The sequence below is a fragment of the Triticum aestivum genome, chromosome 6B (genome assembly GCF_018294505.1).
Source record: "Triticum aestivum cultivar Chinese Spring chromosome 6B, IWGSC CS RefSeq v2.1, whole genome shotgun sequence".
NCBI lineage: Eukaryota > Viridiplantae > Streptophyta > Magnoliopsida > Poales > Poaceae > Triticum > Triticum aestivum.
The window spans coordinates 340,367,913-340,388,001 of NC_057810.1; the positions used below are offsets into that span (position 1 = coordinate 340,367,913).

General features: G+C 45.9%; 1 protein-coding gene across 3 annotated transcripts in view; it reads left to right on the forward strand.

Annotated features, from left to right (window-relative positions):
- Positions 1-7,122: 7,122 nt before the first annotated feature.
- LOC123137103 (GPI ethanolamine phosphate transferase 1) overlaps positions 7,123-20,089 on the forward strand; it is a 30,948-nt gene continuing 17,981 nt past the window's right edge. For 2 of the 3 annotated variants that reach the window (XR_006467745.1, XM_044556685.1), the window contains exons 1-12: positions 7,123-7,450; positions 7,509-7,730; positions 9,920-10,075; positions 10,557-10,850; positions 11,306-11,523; positions 11,624-11,698; positions 11,811-11,877; positions 12,168-12,490; positions 13,067-13,300; positions 13,375-13,562; positions 13,791-13,926; positions 14,010-14,118. Coding sequence is in view for 2 of the 3 variants with exons in the window: in XM_044556685.1 (XP_044412620.1) it covers positions 7,240-7,450; positions 7,509-7,730; positions 9,920-10,075; positions 10,557-10,850; positions 11,306-11,523; positions 11,624-11,698; positions 11,811-11,877; positions 12,168-12,490; positions 13,067-13,300; positions 13,375-13,562; positions 13,791-13,926; positions 14,010-14,118 (2,233 nt within the window). In the remaining variant the exon portion in view is untranslated. The remainder of the gene's footprint in view (positions 7,451-7,508; positions 7,731-9,919; positions 10,076-10,556; positions 10,851-11,305; positions 11,524-11,623; positions 11,699-11,810; positions 11,878-12,167; positions 12,491-13,066; positions 13,301-13,374; positions 13,563-13,790; positions 13,927-14,009; positions 14,119-20,089) is intronic. The other variant, XM_044556687.1, reaches the window with a different exon arrangement.

Sequence of the window (20,089 nt, forward strand, 5' to 3'; positions counted from 1 at the left end):
TGGGTGTTTGAGCACCCTAGACAGTTGAGGTCACCTCGAAGCCATACTCCATTGTGGTGAAGCTTCGTGGTGTTGTTGGGAGCCTCCAATTGTTGTGGAGATTGCCCCAACCTTGTTTGTAAAGGTTCGGTCGCCGCCTTCAAGGGCACCAATAGTGGAATCACGGCATCTCGCATTGTGTGAGGGCGTGAGGAGAATATGGTGGCCCTAGTGGCTTCTTGGGGAGCATTGTGCCTCCACACCGCTCTAACGGAGACGTACTTCCCTTTAAAAGGAAGGAACTTCGGTAACACATCCTCGTCTCCACCGGCTCCACTCTTGATTATTTCGTGCCTTTACTTTTGCAAGCCTACTTGTGTTGCATCCCTTGCTTGCTTATGTGCTAGTTGTTATTGCACCATATAGGTTGCTCACTTAGTTGCACATCTAGACAACCTATTTTGTTGCAAAGTTTAATTTGGTAAAGAAAAGCTTAAAAATTGTTAGTTGCCTATTCACCCCCCCTCTAGTCAACCATATCAATCCTTTCAGACACTACCTGTGTTATCCTGCAATTCTCACAAACGCATTAGTCCCTCAACCAAATTTGTCGTCAATACTCCAAAACCAACTAGGGGTGGCACTAGATGCACTTACACAATCCACCACACCACACACTGGAGTAGGGTATTACACCACAATGGTGGCCTGAACCAGTATAATCTCGTGTCCCTTGTGTGTTCATCTTTCTTGCTTAGATCCTTGCGGGACTTCGAGACGTGAGCTAGTAGGGGAGAGATCTTCGTGCACACCCCAGTGTTCGAACCTCGAGGGTCTGCCGGAACCCGAAATCCAACAGATTCACACATGGAAGTTTGAGAGTTATTTAATCATGGATAACATTAAGTTGGCAACTTTAATATACATCTAGGTGGATTGGTTGAGGCACCTGGGGAACCTAGTGTTGCCTGTTTTTGGGAAATCCCGGAGTACCCGTGTGATCTTTCCTATGGAATGCCACCCAGGCTCAAAGGGATCATAAGATTATTCATGCTAGAAACTTCTGTGTGCAACCACAAGCCATTATGGGCTCAGGCGTAGTTGAGTAAGTTGCGTGAGCTCTTGAAGAGGTGGACTAGCAGATGTAGGGGGGAGTAGGTGTACCGGTCCACCCAGAATACAGAGTTAATGCTTCAGAAAGACTATGTCTCGATCATCCGATCATGGATGCGGCCGAGCGTTGTGGGGAAAAGTGCGCAACCTCTGCAGAGTGTATAAAGTAATCATGGTTAGCCGTGTCCCTGGTTATGGACATCTTGAGTGTCTAGTACTTGAATCTATTGATGTGATCTCATCACGATACTTTAATTAATTTGTTTTGGGTTAATGATGATACTTTTAATGGGGATTTGAGTTGGGGTTACCTTCTCAAATAATGGGCAACTTGGGAGTAGTTAAATAAATGTATTCCTTTGTTATAGGGAAAAACTAGCTTTATGCAAAATCATAAACTTACAGCCTCCACCAACCAAATATTGCATATAGATGTAGTTCTTGCATTTCATTGCTTTACAGTGTAACTCTACCAGCATATTCAATGTGTTGACCTACATGGCTGCAATGTCTCATGTTGCAGACTACTCAGACGACGAATAAGGTGCGATAGGTCGTTGTTTTGCACTCAACTATGCCGTTGGAGTTGATGGACGCATTACCTTTGAAGCTTCCGCAGTTATCTAGTTTAGATGGCCTTTAGCCTTGATATTTTTGTAATCATACTCTTTATGAGGACTCGATGTAATAAGCATGTGATTGAAACTTTATTATAATTCCTCGAGTACTATGCGTGTTAGCATTACCGATCCAGGGATGACACTGATGCACAGAGACTTGACCGTTTGAGGTCTGGTCGCTACATCTTCCAACTTAGCTTTCTCGAGGAACACATTAAAATTCAAGGGAATGGTAGCACAGGCCATTGATCTACAACATAGATATGCAAAAACTATAAGGACTAAGTTCATGATCAATTAAGTTCAGTTAATCATATTACTTAAGAAATCCCACTTAGATAGACATCCCTCAAGTCATCTAAATGATACGTGATCCAAATCAACTAAACCATGTCCGATCATCATGTGAGATGGAGTAGTCATCAATGGTGAACATCTCTATGTTGATCATATATACTATATGATTCACATTCGACCTTTCGGTCTCTAGTGTTCCGAGCCCATGTCTGTACATGCTAGGCTCGTCAAGTTTAACCCGAGTATTCCGCATGTGCAAAACTGGCTTACACCCATTATATGTGAACGTAGAGCCTATCACACCCGATCATCATGTGGTGTCTCAGCATGAAGAACTTTCGCAACGGTGCATACTCGGGGAGAACACTTAAATAAGATGCATAAAGATAAACATCACATGCAATCAAAACATGTGACATGATATGGCCATCATCATCTCGTGCTTTTGGTCTCCATCTCCAAAGCAATGTCATGATCTCCATCGTCACTGGCTTGACACTTTGATCTCCATCATCACCGGCTTGACACTTTGATCTCCATCATAGCGTCGTGGTCGTCTGGCCAACTATTGCTTCTACGACTATCGCTACCGCTTAGTGATAAAGTAAAGCAATTACATGGCATTTGTATTTCATACAATAAAGCGACAACCATAAGGCTCCTGCCAGTTGCCGATAACTTTTACAAAACATGATCATCTCATAAAACAACGTATATCACATCATGTCTTGACCATATCACATCACAACATGCCCTGCAAAAACAAGTTAGACGTCCTCTACTTTGTTGTTGCAAGTTTTACGTGGCTTCTACGGGCTTCTAGCAAGAACCGTTCTTACCTACGGCACAAAGCCACAACGGTGATTTATCAAGTTTGTTGTTTTAACCTTCAACAAGGACCGTCCGTAGTCAAATTCGATTCAACTAAAGTTGGAGAAACAAACACCTGCCAACCACCTTTTTGCAAAACTAGTTGCATATCTGTCGGTGGAACCGGTCTCATGAATGTGGTCATGTAAGGTTGGTTCGGGCCGTTTCATCCAACAATACCGCCGAATCAAAATAAGAGATTGGTGGTAAGCAGTATGACGATCACCGCCCACAACTCTTTGTGTTCTACTCATGCATATCATCTACGCATAAACCTGGCTCTAATGGCACTGTTGGGAAACGTAGCATGCAATTTCAAAAAAATTCCGATGCTCACGCAAGATCTATCTGGGAGATGCATATCAACGAGAGGGGGAGAGTGTGTCGTACCCTCATAGACCGTAAGTGGAAGCGTTTGCTAACACGGTTGATGTAGTCAAACTTCTTCTCGTTCCAACCGATCAAGTACCAGACGTACGACACCTCCAAGTTCTGCACACGTTCAACGCGATGACGTCTCTCGAGCTCTTGATCCAGCAGAGTGTCGAGGAAGTAGATGAGTTCCATCGGCATGACGGCGTGGTGATGGTGATGTGATCTGCGTAGGGCTTCGCCTAAGCACTGCGAGAATATGACCGGAGGTGTAAATTGTGGAGGGGGGCGCCGCACACGGCTAGGAATAGTTGATGTGTGTTCTAGGCGCCCCCTCCCCATGTATATAAAGGAGGGAGGGGGAGGGACCCAGCCCTAGGCGTGCCCAAGTAGGAGGAATCCTACTTGGGCTCCTAGTAGGATTCACCCCCCCTTTCCTTTTACCGGAGGAGGAAAGAGGGGAAGAGAGGGGGAAGGAGGGAAAGAGGGGGGCGCCGCCCCCTCCTCCTACTCCAATTCGGCCTCCTTCCTTGGGGGAGGGGGGCTCCACCCCTTGTGGGCTGGGGTGCCTCCCTCCTATGGCCCATATCTTCCCCCGGGGGGTTCTGGTAACCCCCCCGGTACTCTGATATGTACTCGATACATTCCGGAACACTTCCGGTGTCCGAATACTATCATACAATATATCAATCTTTACCTCTCGACCATTTCGAGACTCATCGTCATGTTCGTGATCTCATCCGGTACTCCGAACAACATTCGATCACCAAATCACATAACTCATATAATACAAATCGTCATCGAATGTTAAGCGTGTGGACCCTGGGTTTGAGAACTATGTAGACATGACCGAGACACCGCTCCGGTCAATAACCAATAGCGGAGCCTGGATGCTCATATTGGCTCCCACATATTCTACGAAGATATTTATCGGTCGAACCGTTATGACAAATATGTTATTCCCTTTGTCATCGGTATGTTACTTGCCCGAGATTCGATCGTCGGTATCTTCATACCTAGTTCAATCTCGTTACCGGCAAGTCTCTTTACTTGTTCCGTAATGCATCATCCCGCAACTAACTCATTAGTCATATTGCTTGCAAGGCTTCTTATGATGTGCATTACCGAGAGGGCCCAGAGATACCTCTCCGATACTCGGAGTGACAAATCCTAATCTCGATCTATGCCAACCCAACAAATACCATCGGAGATACCTGTAGAGCATCTTTATAACCACCCAATTACGTTGTGACGTTTGATAGCACACAAGGCATTCCTCGGTATCCGGGAGTTGCATAATCTCATAGTCGGAGGAATATGTATTTGACATAAAGAAAGCAGTAGCAATAAAACTGAATGATCATTATGCTAAGATAACAGATGGGTCTTGTCCATCACATCATTCTCCTAATGATGTGATCCCGTTCATCAAATGACAACACATGTCTATGGCTAGGAAACTTAACCATCTTTGATCAACAAGCTAGTCAAGTAGAGGCATACTAGGGACTCGGTGATTTGTCTATGTATTCACACATGTATCAAGTTTCCGGTTAATAAATTCTTCCATGAATAATAAACATTTATCATGAATAAGGAAATATAAAATAACAACTTTATTATTGCCTCTAGGGCATATTTCCTTCATGCCCCTCCGCCAAGTAGCAGGCGCGAGCGAAGGACTTCCACCCTCGGGTGAGGTAGCGGGGACTCCAAGTCCACCCAAACGATGCCATTGATGCAGCCGTTCACGCGCAACAACAACCCGAGCGGCTAGTCCGTCTCCATCACCCTAGCGAAAGGGCGAGGGATCCGTAGCCTGCTCCTTGGCGGTTCGCTCAACTCGACGACGAACTCAAGCGTGGTTCCCCCGTGTGGCCTTCCGTCGGGAGCGGGGCCGCAGGAGGTGGAACCGCTGATGCCCCGGTCCGCCCTCCTCGACCACGACCTCGCCCTGCGCTTCCGCCCCGAGCACTGGAGCCAGCCTCCACGACCGTCGCCGAAGCAGAGGTGTGAACCCGAGGGGAAGCTCTCGCTGTTGCGGTGGAAGCACGAGCCTGGCCTCTTCCTCTCGCCATGGTGACTGAAACTGGGAGGAGAATGAAGGAGAGGGAGATGGATGAGCATCGCCTCCCACATCCCTACCCCTTTTATAGGGGAGGGCGCGGGGGCTGGCTCTCCACTACTCTAGGGCAACCACCCCACTTCGCCAATCCTGCGCCCCTGGCGAACACATTACTCCGCTCGCCGCCCAGCCTCACCAATCTGACATTCTGGCTCTTCTAATCAAGACACTGCCACCATGACCGCCCTTATGCGCCAATCCCACGCCACGCGCCTAATCCGCGTCATGGGGGGAAGGAAAGGCCAAAGTAAAGGAGGGAGTGATGGCAAGCGACAGTTACTTCAAGCCACGCGTGGTCATGGGCTTGCCCACGTCGAGCCTGGCCACAACCCACGTACGCGTGCGCCCCCAGTTTCTGGCATGAATAGCGGATGTTATTTATAAAAAAGAGACTATGCCAGATGAAGGCCTGGGGCTAGCCCGAAGCTCAGATTAATGAAGAGGCAAATAATATCTCAAGAGAATAGCGTCATTGCAACAAGGTTGGCATCGTCTATGCATTGTTTGGGTCTCACCCAACGGTGCCCGGAAGCACGTGCGACCGAGACCCCGGGGCTCCTGTCGGTGTATTAGACAAGGGATGTAATACCCTGACTTATGCATAGACGAGTAGCAACTTTGCTGGCAAGAGTAAATTTTCAAACAAAGTTTTCCCAAGATAAAAGAGCAGCTCTTCGTGAGATCAAGGAGCTCATCGAGAAGACCAGGACAAACCACAAGTTGAAGCTAGCTCTTGTCGGCAAGGCAAGCCCGACAAGATGAAGGCCAGCAGGCGCCGAGCCTGGCAAGATGAAGGCCCGGTGAGGCGTCGAGCTCGCAGGCGGTTAGGTGAAGCTTGTCGGGCATGTGGCGACCCGCTGGAGGGAAAATTACCTTTATTGACACCAGTCCTAATGGCGTGTCAAGCTAATAGGAGGCAGATGAGCAAGCGGTGCAACAACCTTGCCGGGACTCCTCCTCCTCATGACACCTAGCGATGCATTTAATGCATTTTGTCCTAACTAGCAGAGTTAGGTATGATACTTCTGTTTCTATCTAATCACCCTGTAAAGACCTTTTTGCCATTGTGGTAACCTCTTGAGCTATAAAAGGAGGACCAGGGCAACCTTTACAAGGGTTCGAACCCATTTCAACCTCACGCGTAGGTATTCGTGCAACTGCCCTCTCCTTGTGACTTGTCGAAAGAGAGCGCTCCGCGTGCTTGCACACACACCCATCAATAAACAAAAGCAGGAGTAAGGTTTTACGCTTCCCAGCGACCCGAACCTGGGTAAAACCGTCGTGTCCCTCATCGTCTTGCTCTTTGCGTCGCGTGCACACCCTCACCGAACCAGCAAAGGGGCAGCCATGTCCCATAGATCGGCGACTCCACGCGCGACAGCTGTCCACCTCCAAGAACTCATTACCCTCATTGCTGGTCCCTCCGCCGCCAACTGACTCGTCGCTACCGTAGCAACGCAGAGAGAAGAGAACGAGCGGGAAAGAGGAATGGAGTGCGCGAGAGAGAGGGAACTGACATAGTCAGTCAGGTAACGACCGTCAACCCCCTCTCCGTCTCCTTCTGCTGACATGGCACCGTCGACGGGCCCGAGATGTCAGAAATCCAGGTTCGCTGGCTCCAATTGACCATCAGTGTTTATTGAGAGTTTTAGTAAGGAAAATGTGTGAGCAAGAAATGTGATGGCAATCTCGGAGTAGGTGTTTTTTTTGCAATTCACTTCAAATATTGCGTTAAGTTGACATCAGCACACTCTGGTGCGCACCAGTCGTGTCAGTCCAACGCCTTCCCGCTTCTCGTCCCTTCTCAGTCCCAGATCCATCTGACCATCTCCCCTCGACGGCTCAGCCGGTCCCCGCCGTGCAATGGCCGGCCGCCCCCGCCCGCAGGCGCACTCGTCGTCCGCCTCCACGCGGCGGCGCGAGCGGTGGCTTGTCGTCCTCGGCATCGTGCTCCACGCCGTCTACATGCTGAGCATATTCGATATCTACTTCAAGTCCCCCATCGTCCACGGCATGGCCCCGGTGCCGCCCCGCCTCTCCGCGCCTCCAGCCAAGCGCCTCGTCCTCCTTGTTGGTTCGTCACCTCCTCTATTTGGGGGTTTTCGTCCGTGTTTTTTGTGGGCGTGATGCGGTGAGGGTTTTGAAAATTTTGGTGGCTGCAGCGGACGGGCTCAGGGCGGACAAGTTCTTCGAGCCGGACGAGCGGGGAAGGTATAGGGCACCATTCCTGCGTGGGGTGATTGAGGAGAAGGGCCGGTGGGGCGTCAGTCACGCGCGGCCACCCACCGAGTCCAGGCCAGGGCACGTCGCCATCATCGCCGGCTTCTACGAGGATCCCAGTGCTGTAACAAAAGGTGCGCTGTTTCACCTCTAGTTCCAGTGTATCTCTATTGGGCAGTAGTGTTCTTCATGTTCATAAGAGCTAGTGCAATGTTGGTTGTTGGTGCTTACTGCCAACTTGAATTCATACTGTTAGTTGTGGTTACTGCCAACCCCATAACATACTCGGTTCATACATTTTAATGCTCCAAAGTTGTTACTTACTGTTAATAATCACACTTCAAAGATCTGGACGGTCTGGCACAGCTTACAGAGGGGTGTGGGGGCAATGGATGCGAGGCGAGGACAATTCTGTCTCTGGCTTTGGGAAGGAGAGGGGTGGGTGGGTGGTAATGGAGGTGAGGTTGGAGAGAAGGAGTAGCCTGGAGCAGCGCTGGGGTGTACAACACGTCTACATTATTAATTATTTTAGTTTTTAGGAGTTACGTGAGCAATTTCATTAGAACTCACTGTCTCAGTTACAGCGTTGGCGTTAGTGTTCAGTGGTTGGTATTTGCAGATAAGAACAATGACAGGTTAAGTCATGACAATACCTTTGGATTCGACAAGACTCACATGGACATGTTTTTACAACAAGTCATTCAACTTGCTGTAATATTCTTGTCTACTGGATTCAGTTTCTGTATTGCCTAATCTGGTAAGGGCCTCCTTTGTAGTTATGAGGACTTCGGAGTGATGTGTGCATCAGGTACGATTGTTTAATTTTTTTGTTACTACTGGAATAGTGCGGGTGGCACTTGTTCCCACAGTCCACTGACATACTGGCCACTATGCATGTACTGGACCACGTACCCGTGACCATGGTCCATCGGAGTATGATTCGTTGAAAGTATAGGATTTACAGCCTGCATTGATTATAATCAACAAACACCAATTATAGTTCTGTTCCCTGCTGCCGTGCGATAGTTTGTTTTGTGTTATTGGAAATTTGGGATATGGAGGTGAGGTTGGGGAAAAGGAGTAGCCTGGAGCAGTGCTGGGGTGTACAATGCGTCGTCATCATTAGTTATTTTAGTTTTTAGGAGTTCTGCGAGCAATTTGATTAGAACACACTGTCTCAGTTACAACGTTGGTGTTAGTGTTCAGTGGTGGATGTTTGTGGATAAGAACAATGACAAGTTAAGTCATGGAAATACACTGGACTCGACAAGGCTCACATGTACATGTTTTTACAACGTCATTCAGCTTGCTGTAATATTCTAGTCTACTGGATTCAGTTTCTGCATTGCTTAATCTGGTATAAGGACTTCCTTGGCAGTTATCAGGACTTTGGAGTGATGTGTATCAGGTACGATTTTTCTTTCTTGGTTACTACTGGAATAGTGCGGATGGCACTTGTTCCCACAGTCCACTGACATACTGGTCACTATGGTCCATCGGAGTATGATTCATTGAAAGTATAGGATTTACAGCCTGCATTGATTATAATTAACATACACCAATTATAGTTCTATTCCCTGCTGTCGTGCGATAGTTTGTTTTGTGTTATTGGAAATTTGTGCTATGGAGGTGAGGTTGGGGAAAAGGAGTAGCCTGGAGCAGCGCTGGGGTGTACAACGCGTCGTCATCATTAGTTATTTCAGTTTTTAGGAGTTATGCGAGCAATTTGATTAGAACACACTGTCTCAGTTACAACGTTGGCATTAGTGTTCAGTGGTGGGTGTTTGTGGATAAGAACAATGACAGGTTAAGTCATGGAAATACCCTGGACTTGACAAGACTCACATGGACATGTTTTTACAACAAGTCATTCAGCTTGCTGTAATATTCTAGTCTACTGGATTCAGTTTCTTCATTGCTTAATCTGGTAAGGGCTTCCTTGGCAGTTATCAGGACTTTGGACTGATATGTATGAATCAGGTGCGATTGTTTATTTTTTTTTGTTACTACTGGAATACTGCGGGTGGTACTTATTCACACAGTCCACTGACATACTTGCCACTATGCATGTACTGGACCATGTCCCAGTGACCATGGTCCATCGGAGTATGATTGATTGTAATTGTAGGATTTACTGCCTGCACTTGATTATAATTAACAACCACCAATTATAGTGCTATTCCCTGATGTCGTACGATAGTTTGTTTCGTGTTATTGGAAATTTGGGGTATGAAGGCACTTCAGAGATAAATGTAGGAACTGATGACTTGTTGCATGAAATTGCTTCCACGATGTTTACACATTTCACTTATTGTTAGTGCAGGATGGAAGGCCAATCCAGTTGAGTTTGATTCTGTATTCAATCAAAGTCGACACACTATCTCGTTTGGGAGTCCAGATATTGTTCCTATATTCTGTAGCAGCCTACCTCACTGTACCTGGGGTAGTTATCCACATGAATACGAAGACTTTGCAACAGGTCAGACTTATTGATACTGCATGCAACAAATTCACAATGGGATCATCTGTATTCTACTGTGTTTTGATTTATATGACAATCAGAGAATCATCTTGTGCCTTTGTCACCATATATTGGTAACGCTGTGCTTACTTAATGCATGCACATCATACTGAATATTCCTGTACTCCAAAAGTTATGTTACAGTCTTTGAGTTGATAATTTGTATGTGAATAGGGTTCTAGATCTGCTTTCTGAGTTAAGGTCATAATTTTCAGAAATCTGGGAACTCGCAATCATCATTGTTGAACTTATAACCTTTTGTGCGACGAGTTAAAAAAAGTTAATACTGCAATTGCTATGTTTCTTGTATGAATAATTAAATGTTTCGATCCAATTGAAACTCTAAATATTACATAATCTAAGGCATCAATCCTCTAATTTTCTGATTTATTTTGTCTATGGAATCATTTATTTACTTGGTTAGAGACCTTGATTGCAGATGCATCATTTTTGGATCATTGGTCGTTTGACCAGTTTGAAGGTCTTCTCAACAGGTCTCTTGATGATGTTAAATTGAGGCAGTTACTCCTACAGGATAAGTTGGTTATATTTCTGCACTTTCTGGGTTGCGATTCTAATGGTCATGCACATCGGCCCTATTCAAGCATCTATCTGAACAATGTCAAGGTTGTTGATGAAATAGCTGAGAGAATGTACAATCTCATGGAAAGCTACTTCAATGACAACCGGACAGCTTACGTTTTTACTGCAGATCATGGAATGAGCGACAAAGGTACGAATGTACGATAAAGTACTACACACACAATGTTTTCACCCATCAACTTCCCTCCCCTTTTTCGGTTTTTCCATATGCTTTTTAGGGCTAGAGATCCCTATAAAGTTCTGGACCTACAGGGTTTGACAGCTCAGGGCATGACATCTTAACACTCCACAGTCTACTGATTTTGGTCTAACCTTGCATGGGATTGCCTCAGGGTGTTGTGCATCACAATCACATGTGCTGACCTGTTAGTAATAGCAGAGGCTTCTGCTTCTTGCTTCACTTTTTATTCTGTAGAGTAGGGTTGATTGGTACTTGGTACATCATATTATGCATTTTAATGATGCCAATTTTGATTTTTCACTTATAGTTTGGAGAATAGGGTTGGTTGGCAGTACATGGCTCATCATATCTTATGATGCCAATGTTTTTATGATACTAATATAATTATGCATTTCTACTGATAGGAAGCCATGGAGACGGACACCCTTCAAATACTGATACTCCACTTGTAGCATGGGGGGCTGGAATCAGGAGCCCAAAATTCTTGGCCTATACAGACAAACCTGATGATGGCTTTCGGTTTGTTGATGACCACAGACACGATATGCCCACGCCACAGAACTGGGCTCTTGAAGGCTTCGAAAGAGTTGATGTCAACCAGGCTGATATAGCTCCTCTAATGGTTGTTTACAATAGGATACCTTATTTTCCTTTCTTCCTCAGCATGTTCTACATTTGTAAACACAATATTGCATTTTCTCAGTCGTTCATAAATTTTGCAGGCGACACTTGTTGGTCTGCCATGCCCTTTGAATTCTGTGGGGAACTTACCTTCTCATTATCTGAAGTTAAGCAAGGTTAGGCAATAAGCAACACAGTACTATCCCAAAATTCTTCTGTGCTTGCAGTCTAGGCTTGCAAACTTCTCGTTGAATTCTATATCCCAATTATTTCTCTTTTATTTTACAGTCTGATGAAGTTGAAGCAGTTCTGGCCAACACAAAACAAATTCTTAACCAGTTCCTCCGAAAGTCAGGTACCCATTCAGAACAAGATCTGAAACATATTTGTATTTTTTTTTGCTTACTCCACTCTTCTAAGCTAGTAGGCTGTTGCACTCAATTGTACATAAGACTTCGAATGATAATGATTGATGGGGACTATTTCATTATTTGTCCGCTGAAGTCAATGTTTTACAGCAGACCATTGGAAACTGTTATCCCATCATGGCAATCACCTTTGTACTTTATGCAAATTTACCGCCTCCAAGCTGAATACATCGGATGATATTCTTACTCCATACATGTCTTTCCTTGACAATCTCAGAGCAGAAGCAATCCAGTTCACTCTATTTTAAGCCTTTTAAACCACTGGTGAACTATTCGTCTGTCCTCGATCGAATCGAAGATCTAATATCTGCAAGGGACTACAAAACTGCCATGAAGTATTCTGAAGAGCTCCGTATTATGGCTCTTGCTGGTCTCCATTATTTCCAAACATACGACTGGTTCATGTTAATGACAACCATTACCCTTGGATACATTGGATGGATGGCAAACCTCATTCTACATGTGCTACAGTCTTATACAACATTTCCTGCTAATCTTCTAAAGAGGACTCAAGTTTATCCCAAGAATACCTCCATGAAAGTAAGATTATCTAAGTACGATTCTATGTCTATAACATTGTGTGAACACATGCTTCTGTTGCTATATTGACTCCTGGATGCCGAAGGTGTCCTTGCGGTGATCTTGTAGTTCCTATGGGGTGGAGACAATGGAGTCAGTCCATGGAGTTTCCCTTCTCTAGCTTGCTCAGGGTGGATTGTCATCAATAATTTTTTTATCTACTTCATATATGTTTTGTTTCTGTTTCTCTCAGATACTCTTATTTTCCCTAATGAAATTCAGCATTGCTGTAAAATTTACATAAGCGTCAGATAGAATTATGTTCAGAATATGTGGGTTTGGTACTTGTTCATTCTTTTTCTCTCAGATACCCTTATTTTCCCTAATGAAATCCAGCATTGCTGTAAAATTTACATAAACGTCAGATAGAATTATGTTCAAAATATATGGGTTTGGTACTTATTCATTCTTGTGAACTGTTCAAAGTTACTTGAGAAATGATGAATTGTAATTATAATTTACTGGAATGTCTTTTCTGTTTGGTGACAGCTGATGTGGTCCTTTACACTATTTTCATCTTATCTCTCCTGGTTTCAGGTATACATAGGTGGATGCTTGTTCATGGGTTTATCATCCATTATACTACTTCTAGAGAAATCTCCACCTCTTTACCATGCCTATGTATTTATGACAATATTCCTTTGGACAAGAATTGTACAAAACTATGAATTCATGAAGTCAGCATGGAGAGAATTGTTTAATATGCCATTTAAGTACATTATGAATCTTCTGATCAGTTCGGTTGCTGCATTGCTCATATTGGAGTTTTTGGTGCGTACACCACCTGTTATTGACACCTCAAATGTTTAAGTTCTATAAGACTGAGATTTGATACTTCTGTGCAGGTTATGAGCTTCTTTGATCGGAAGCTTTATACCTGGTGCTTTTTGGCCCTTGGGATACTAGCTTCAGTTTGTGGAGCCTTTTCTATTGAAGCTAGCCCTGCTGTTGCAATATACACATGGCTCGCATGCTGGTTCCTGTCTGTATTCACATTGATGCCAGCTGAAATTCCAGAGAACAACAACTTAGTGTATGCTTCTTTGCTCACAGTATTAATACAATGTTTCTTTCGTTTTTTTAATATTAGCTGACACAAGAGAGTTTAAAAGTTACATATACATAATATGCTATCGATGCTGTTCTCTGAAATTTATGACTTTGAGAGTCAAGGCATACACATCTAACTGTCACCACATTTTAATTTTTCTGTTTTGTGTTTACTTGCATTTATTATATTTGATGAATCTTACTTGTGCAGAATTTTTAGTGGGGCACTTATAATACTGATCGCAATGGCTTCGAGATGGGCGACCATCAATACCACTACCTTTTGGTTGTATCTTAATCGAGCAAACAAACAAGCCCCTAAATCCTCCATGTTATTTTCCGTTCAGGTACAAAAGGCAATTTGTTGTATTGATATTTATTTTGTGAAAGTTAAGTTGAGACAGTGTTGACAGCTGTCACTGTGCTCTAGGTTATTTTGATCTCAGTGTCTTCAATAATGGTGTGGTTAACTACATCTCATCGGTCCCAGCACAAAGAACTGCACCCGTTGCACCAGTTGATCAACTGGTGCGTAGCTGGTAAGCCATAAACACTGACCCTATAATCTTGCAGTCGTGCTGTTAAATATCTCACATTTCTTTCCCACTTCAGTTTTTCATGGCTATGGGAGTGTTTGGATTGTGGCCAACCTTTTGGCCATGTCTCAAATATTGGTCTTTGTTTGGATGGTTGCCAACCTTTTGGCATGCCAATGCACTTTAAAAGAAAAAGTAGGAAAAGATTATAAAAATATTTTTCCACCGAACAACTCGAACTTTTGTGTTAGAAAAAGCAGAAATAGCTCAATTCGAGAGGGGAATCCACTTTGACATTGATAAATGTATTGCTTGTGAAGTAATATGTGTTCGCATATATGCGATAGATCTACCCATTGTGGATTGGAGATTTGAAAAGGACATTAATGTTATATGGATGCAACTTGATTGTATTGCAAGGCCCAAGGGGCATATATATAGCACAAAAGGCTTGGGGTGTGTTTGGTTTATGCCCCAGCTAGCCCCACCAATTTTTTGGCATGACCAAAGCTAGGGCATGACCAAAAAATTGGCGAGTTATCATTGTTTTGTTTAGATCCATTGTACCTACCAATTTTTTGGCAAAATCAGTGAAGCCGTCATTTGGTTTGCTACCAACTAAAGATAACAAAGTTTGGGACTTTTTTTTCGAACAACAAAGTTTGGGACCTACGATTGATCCATGCTTCATTTTATCCATAGTCGATGAAAAAATGTGACACATAACTTTTTTAATCAGCTACAATACGCTGAAAGAAACCGATGTTGATTTGTTTGGTAAGTATTACCTGTCTTGCTGCATGCACCTGCCGGTTAGTTGAGCCAAAACAAAGGAGTACGTATCACCTGAAAAATAGGAAATTGGAGAGATATGCGGACCAGTAAATACATTTCCAGAGTTAATCGCTGCAATAATTAAGTGGGTCCGACGGAGAGAGCGGGCGAGGCAGTTGCCAATCTTTTGGCTCAGCTTTTCCGCACCATCAACGCATTGGCAAGAATCCTACTGGTCAGTCGTGGGCGCGTGGGGCGAGCCAAATGTTGCCATCCAAACGCTCACCAATTTTCATGGGCTTGCCAAATTTTTGGTATGGTTGCTATTGGTTGCAATCCAAACACACCCTTGATACCTAATATAGCACAAAAGATCTGAGGTACAAGAAAGGAAATATAGGACTCCTAGACCGATGCTAATATACTCCCCCCTCCCTCAAATGCAAAGCGTATGCAATAGCATTGCATTTGAAGAAGTGTAACACCAGAAAGAAAATTGCTAATCCAAAATCCGCGTCTTGAGAGTGTCGCCATATCATGAAGAGTCTTCAAAACTTGTTGAGTCAAGCCAAAGAAGAAGATGGCGCATCAGAGGAAGACACTGCAGACACGGCATCACTAGAAGATACAAGATAAGTATCAAGAAAAGATGGGTTGTCAAAAGAAGATGACACATCAAGAGAATGAAGCATTTCACACAAAATCATAGCCCAAGAAAACCAGCGACAAGAGAATGGGCGTAGATCAACAATGCAAAGAGAGGCCACAAAAATCCTGTAGAAAGGACAAGGACCGGAAAAAGGCTGACAGACAGTATGGTGGACTCGCATGACATGAGAAACACAAAATATCAACGGATTTGGTGGACGCAGCAGAAAATATAGAGCTAGGAACTAGAAAGCATACATGGGACAGAGATGCAAGTCATCGTGAATGCAAGAGTGGAAGATGCGGAGAAAGCCGTGCACATTAGATGTTGACAAAGAGCAGCAAAGAGCAACAGGTAGCGGAAGAGCAGGCAACACCGATAGAAGATGCATGCGTGAGATGGAGCACCGTCGAAAATCACTGGACAATTAAGGGAGTCGGCGTAGAGCAACAATCACCATGTGCGAAGGTCACAAGAGGATTTGCTGTATAGCGACCAACACAACCTGCGAAAGACGTCTTTCAGACGACGTCACAGGTGGACCCTATGACGAGCACCAAGCACCGAGAGACGGCGGATGTGCGAGATGGGACCAATATAGGAAACACCGTCAAGAGTCGGGGAGCGAGGGAGATGCATACCCACGAGAACATTATGCTTGTTTTTTTTAACTCAGCGGAGCAGATCTACTCGTAGCACGCGTGTGCAAGCTACTTAGCTGAATCGATTTGGTCGGTACGTGCGTGGATGAGTGCCGACGGCATGGTGGGGGTGAGTGGGGCGCAACGCGCCGGCGGCCGGCGGAGGGCGGAAGAGGAGCCGGTGGCCTGAGAGTCAATCTGGAACATCGGCTTGGAACATCGATGGCAACAGACTTTGATTTGGAACAACAGCGGGAGGAAATCTCAATCGGGAAGAAGCGTGAATCGCGGGTGAGGTGACGAAGAGCGACAGTGGGACTTGTTGGGTGATGGTGTTGTGTTGACTTGAGGCAGATCATGGGAGAGAGAGAGTAGCAACTAGAGCAGGCTTACATGAAGGCAGTAGAGGAGGAAAACAACATCCGGCCGAGAGGATTACAGCGAAGCGATATTGGATTGGAGCACGAGTTGCGCCTGCGAAAAAAGAACCTAGAGGTCTAATACCATGTTATGGATGCAACTTGATTGTATTGCAAGGCCAGAGGGGCATATACATGGTACAAAAGACTTGAGGTACAAGGAAGGAAATATCGGACTCCTAGACCGTCACTAATACTTACTATTTTTTTAAGCAAATACTAGTTTGTTAAGAATCAATCGAATCGAAGTCATAGTGTCATCATTGGCTGCAAAACACATGCAATTTACTTGTACCCACTAGTCTTAGGCCAACTCCAACCCGCCGACTCAAACGGACACACAGTGTGTCTGTTTTTTGTCCGTTTGGGTCGGCCAGGCGGACAACAAAGTCCGGTTTCATCCACCGGCTTGTAGGTGCGCCCAAAAGGGACGCATTTGACATTTTGGTCCGGATTTGCGAATTAAAAAAAATAAACAGACAACAGAAGTCCAGTCTTACATTAATTAAAACTAAAAAACATTAAATACAACTATTCTAGCTGTCGCCGTCGTCCTCCTCTTTGGTCAGGTTGACGAACACCGGCACCGCCCATGAAAACACCTGCTGCCACGCTAACAACGCTGCCTGCGCCGCCTGATTTTGATGCGCTGCATCCTGCCGCGCCACCTGCAGCTGTTTGGCCTCCTGCAACGCGTGCCGCTCGGCCTCCTCCTCGGATGCGCCCAACCACATGGGCGTGCATGACACCCACCTCGGCGAGTAGGGCACCATGGTCGTCCATGACCAAGATTGCCCCGCCAATGGCCCTAGTGCGTTCTCTATCTCCTCCGGCTGCTGATGCCGCTCTCGCACGGAGACATCGCCTGCGGTCGATAAGGCTAGTTGCTTTGCCAGGGTCTTCCATTTGGCGTGCTTGGCGAGCTGGGAGTCCTCGATGGCCTTTTCGTAGGCCTAATCGTTCTCGTCGAGCTGGGAGGCTTCGTTGGTTGGTGACGGAGGACTGGGAGCGAGTGGCGAAGTAGGAACGACACCAGCGTTGTGCTCGTCGTGGGACCAAGTGTCCCAGAATGGCGAGTGGACGTCGAACGCCGGGTCGCAACGGAGGTCCACGCGTGTGCGGCCGGAGGCCGGAACAGCAGGCACCGGAACCCTCTCTGGGTTCAGGTGCCAACCGTTTGGCAAGTGGACGTCAAGCCACGAAACCGGGGTGGCCTCTTGCCAGTACCGCTCGCACTGCTCGACGCCAACGTACACACGTTGTTGTGGGGTTGCAGGCGGTGTCAGGGTGAAGCTTGCCGTGCGGCGTCGGCTCTACCCCAAGGTGGAGCCGGCCTCGTGTTTGTGCTTCTCGGCCTTCCCGAGGATCCATATCCATAGCACTGTTGCGCCGGTGGCCGGTGGGACGGTGGGCGGCGACTAGGGTTGGATGTCGTGCGGCTGGAGGGCAAGAGGAAGAGAACTGGGGGCCCCCCGCACACGTGGCATTAAAAAGGATGCGTGGGGAGGAGGTTAGGTGGCTGACGTGCAGGCCTGCCAGCACACGTGGAATTAAGTAGGACCAACGGGGGTTGGTTGGGTGGCTGACACGCGGGCCCGAGCTGGACACCAAGCGGACGCTCGGTGCGTCCGTCTCGTGTCCGTGTGGATGCAAATTCGGCCCAATATGGGGCGGATTTGCGTCCGCACAGACACGAGACAGACAGAAGATGTGTTTGCCTCCGCACGCTGGACCGTGGTTTTTGCCCTCGGGCCCAACCAGACAAAATGGGTCGGCCGTTTGGAGTTGCCCTTAATAGACCCTGGTGTTCTTATCTAAGATGTTGAAATAGATCTTGTGCTGTAGGAGTTTTGCATTGAACTCCTGCTGCCATATCGGCCTATTTTTGACTCTAGAGCTATCTAGCACATCGCGTCAAAGTGGTTCCTTCGACACTTGTGTTGTAAACTTCATAGCAGCAAGGTGGAGTTGCTCCTCCACAACCATGTGCTGCTTCATCTATATTCTTGGTGGCTTTTCACTTGCACTCGCAGTTTACATCTGTAATAGGAATTTGATGTCATTCACTCTTGTGTACAAATCCTTTCATCTCGGCTTTGGGTCAGAGCGTTGATGCCTTGACGACTATCACCTCGTACAAAATTCTCTTTCATTGTTGTAATAGAAATACAGGATAATTGATAGTCCATCAGTTCGGATGATTATATCACAGAAATGTGAAGTTTCTCGGATAAGCTTTATTCATAATCACTAAGAGCAACTCCAATGCGCCAACCCAAACGGACGTGCGTTTTGTTCGCTTTTTGTCTGTTTGGGTCGGGCGTCCGCTCGGCGTCCGCCCAATTTTTGGTTTGGGTCGGCCTGCGCAGCCAGCTGCTGTCGTGTTTCAACCAATATACACACATTTTGCATAGTTTCACAAGCAAACAAATATAGCATAGTTCCACATCCCAAATAAATATATCATAGTTTACAAGCCGAATAAAAATTAAATTGTCTTAATACATTTTAAAAAAGATACATCTATTGGTTGCCAACATGAGCCCACATATGCTCAACCAAATCATCTTGCAGCCGAATGTGAGTTTCCCAATCACGCTTTTGATTATGAAATTGGGTGAATTGTGCAAACGTTGCCGCTCCTCCTGCATGCTCAGGCACAACATTGTCACCCTGGAACTGAAACCCTTGATCGTAGATACGTTCCGGGCGCTCATCCTTTACTATCATATTGTGCATGATCACACAAGCAGTCATCACCTCCGACAACTTCTTGGTGCTCCAAGTTCTAGCAGGATACCGAAGGATGCCCCATCGAGATTGCAGAACACCAAATGCATGCTCGACATCCTTCCTAGCACTCTTGCTCTCGGGCAAATCTCCTCCTCTTCCCTCCAATAGGGTTGGGGATTGTCTTCACAATAGTGGTCCACTGAGGATAGATACCGTCAGCTAGGTAATATCCTTTGTTGTAGTTGTGGCCGTTGATGTTAACATTCACCGGCCGGCAGTTGCCTTCGGCAAGCCTTGCAAACACCGGCGAGCGTTGAAGCACGTTGATATTATTGTGCGATCCGGCCATGCCGAAGAAAGAGTGCCAGATCTAGAGATCTTGTGAGGCCACGGTCTCAAGTATGACAATGCAAGCCTTGGCATGGCCCCTATACTGCCCTTGTCAAGCAGAAGGGCGGTTCTTCCACTCCCAGTGCATGCAGTCTATGCTGCCAAGCATCCCTGGGAAGCCCTTGCTGGCTTTCATCACCAACAAGCGGGCTATATCTTCGGCAGTTGCCTCTCTCAAGTACTCAGGGCCAAACATTGCAATCATAGCCTTGCAAAACTTGTACATGGAGTCTAGGCACGTAGACTCGCTCATACGGACGTACTCATCAATGAGATCACAGGGTACTCCCTGTGCACTTCTGATAAGAGGAGAAGCCAATCTTTCCAAGGGCATCCTCCTTGCACTCGAAATACTTATCGTATCCGAC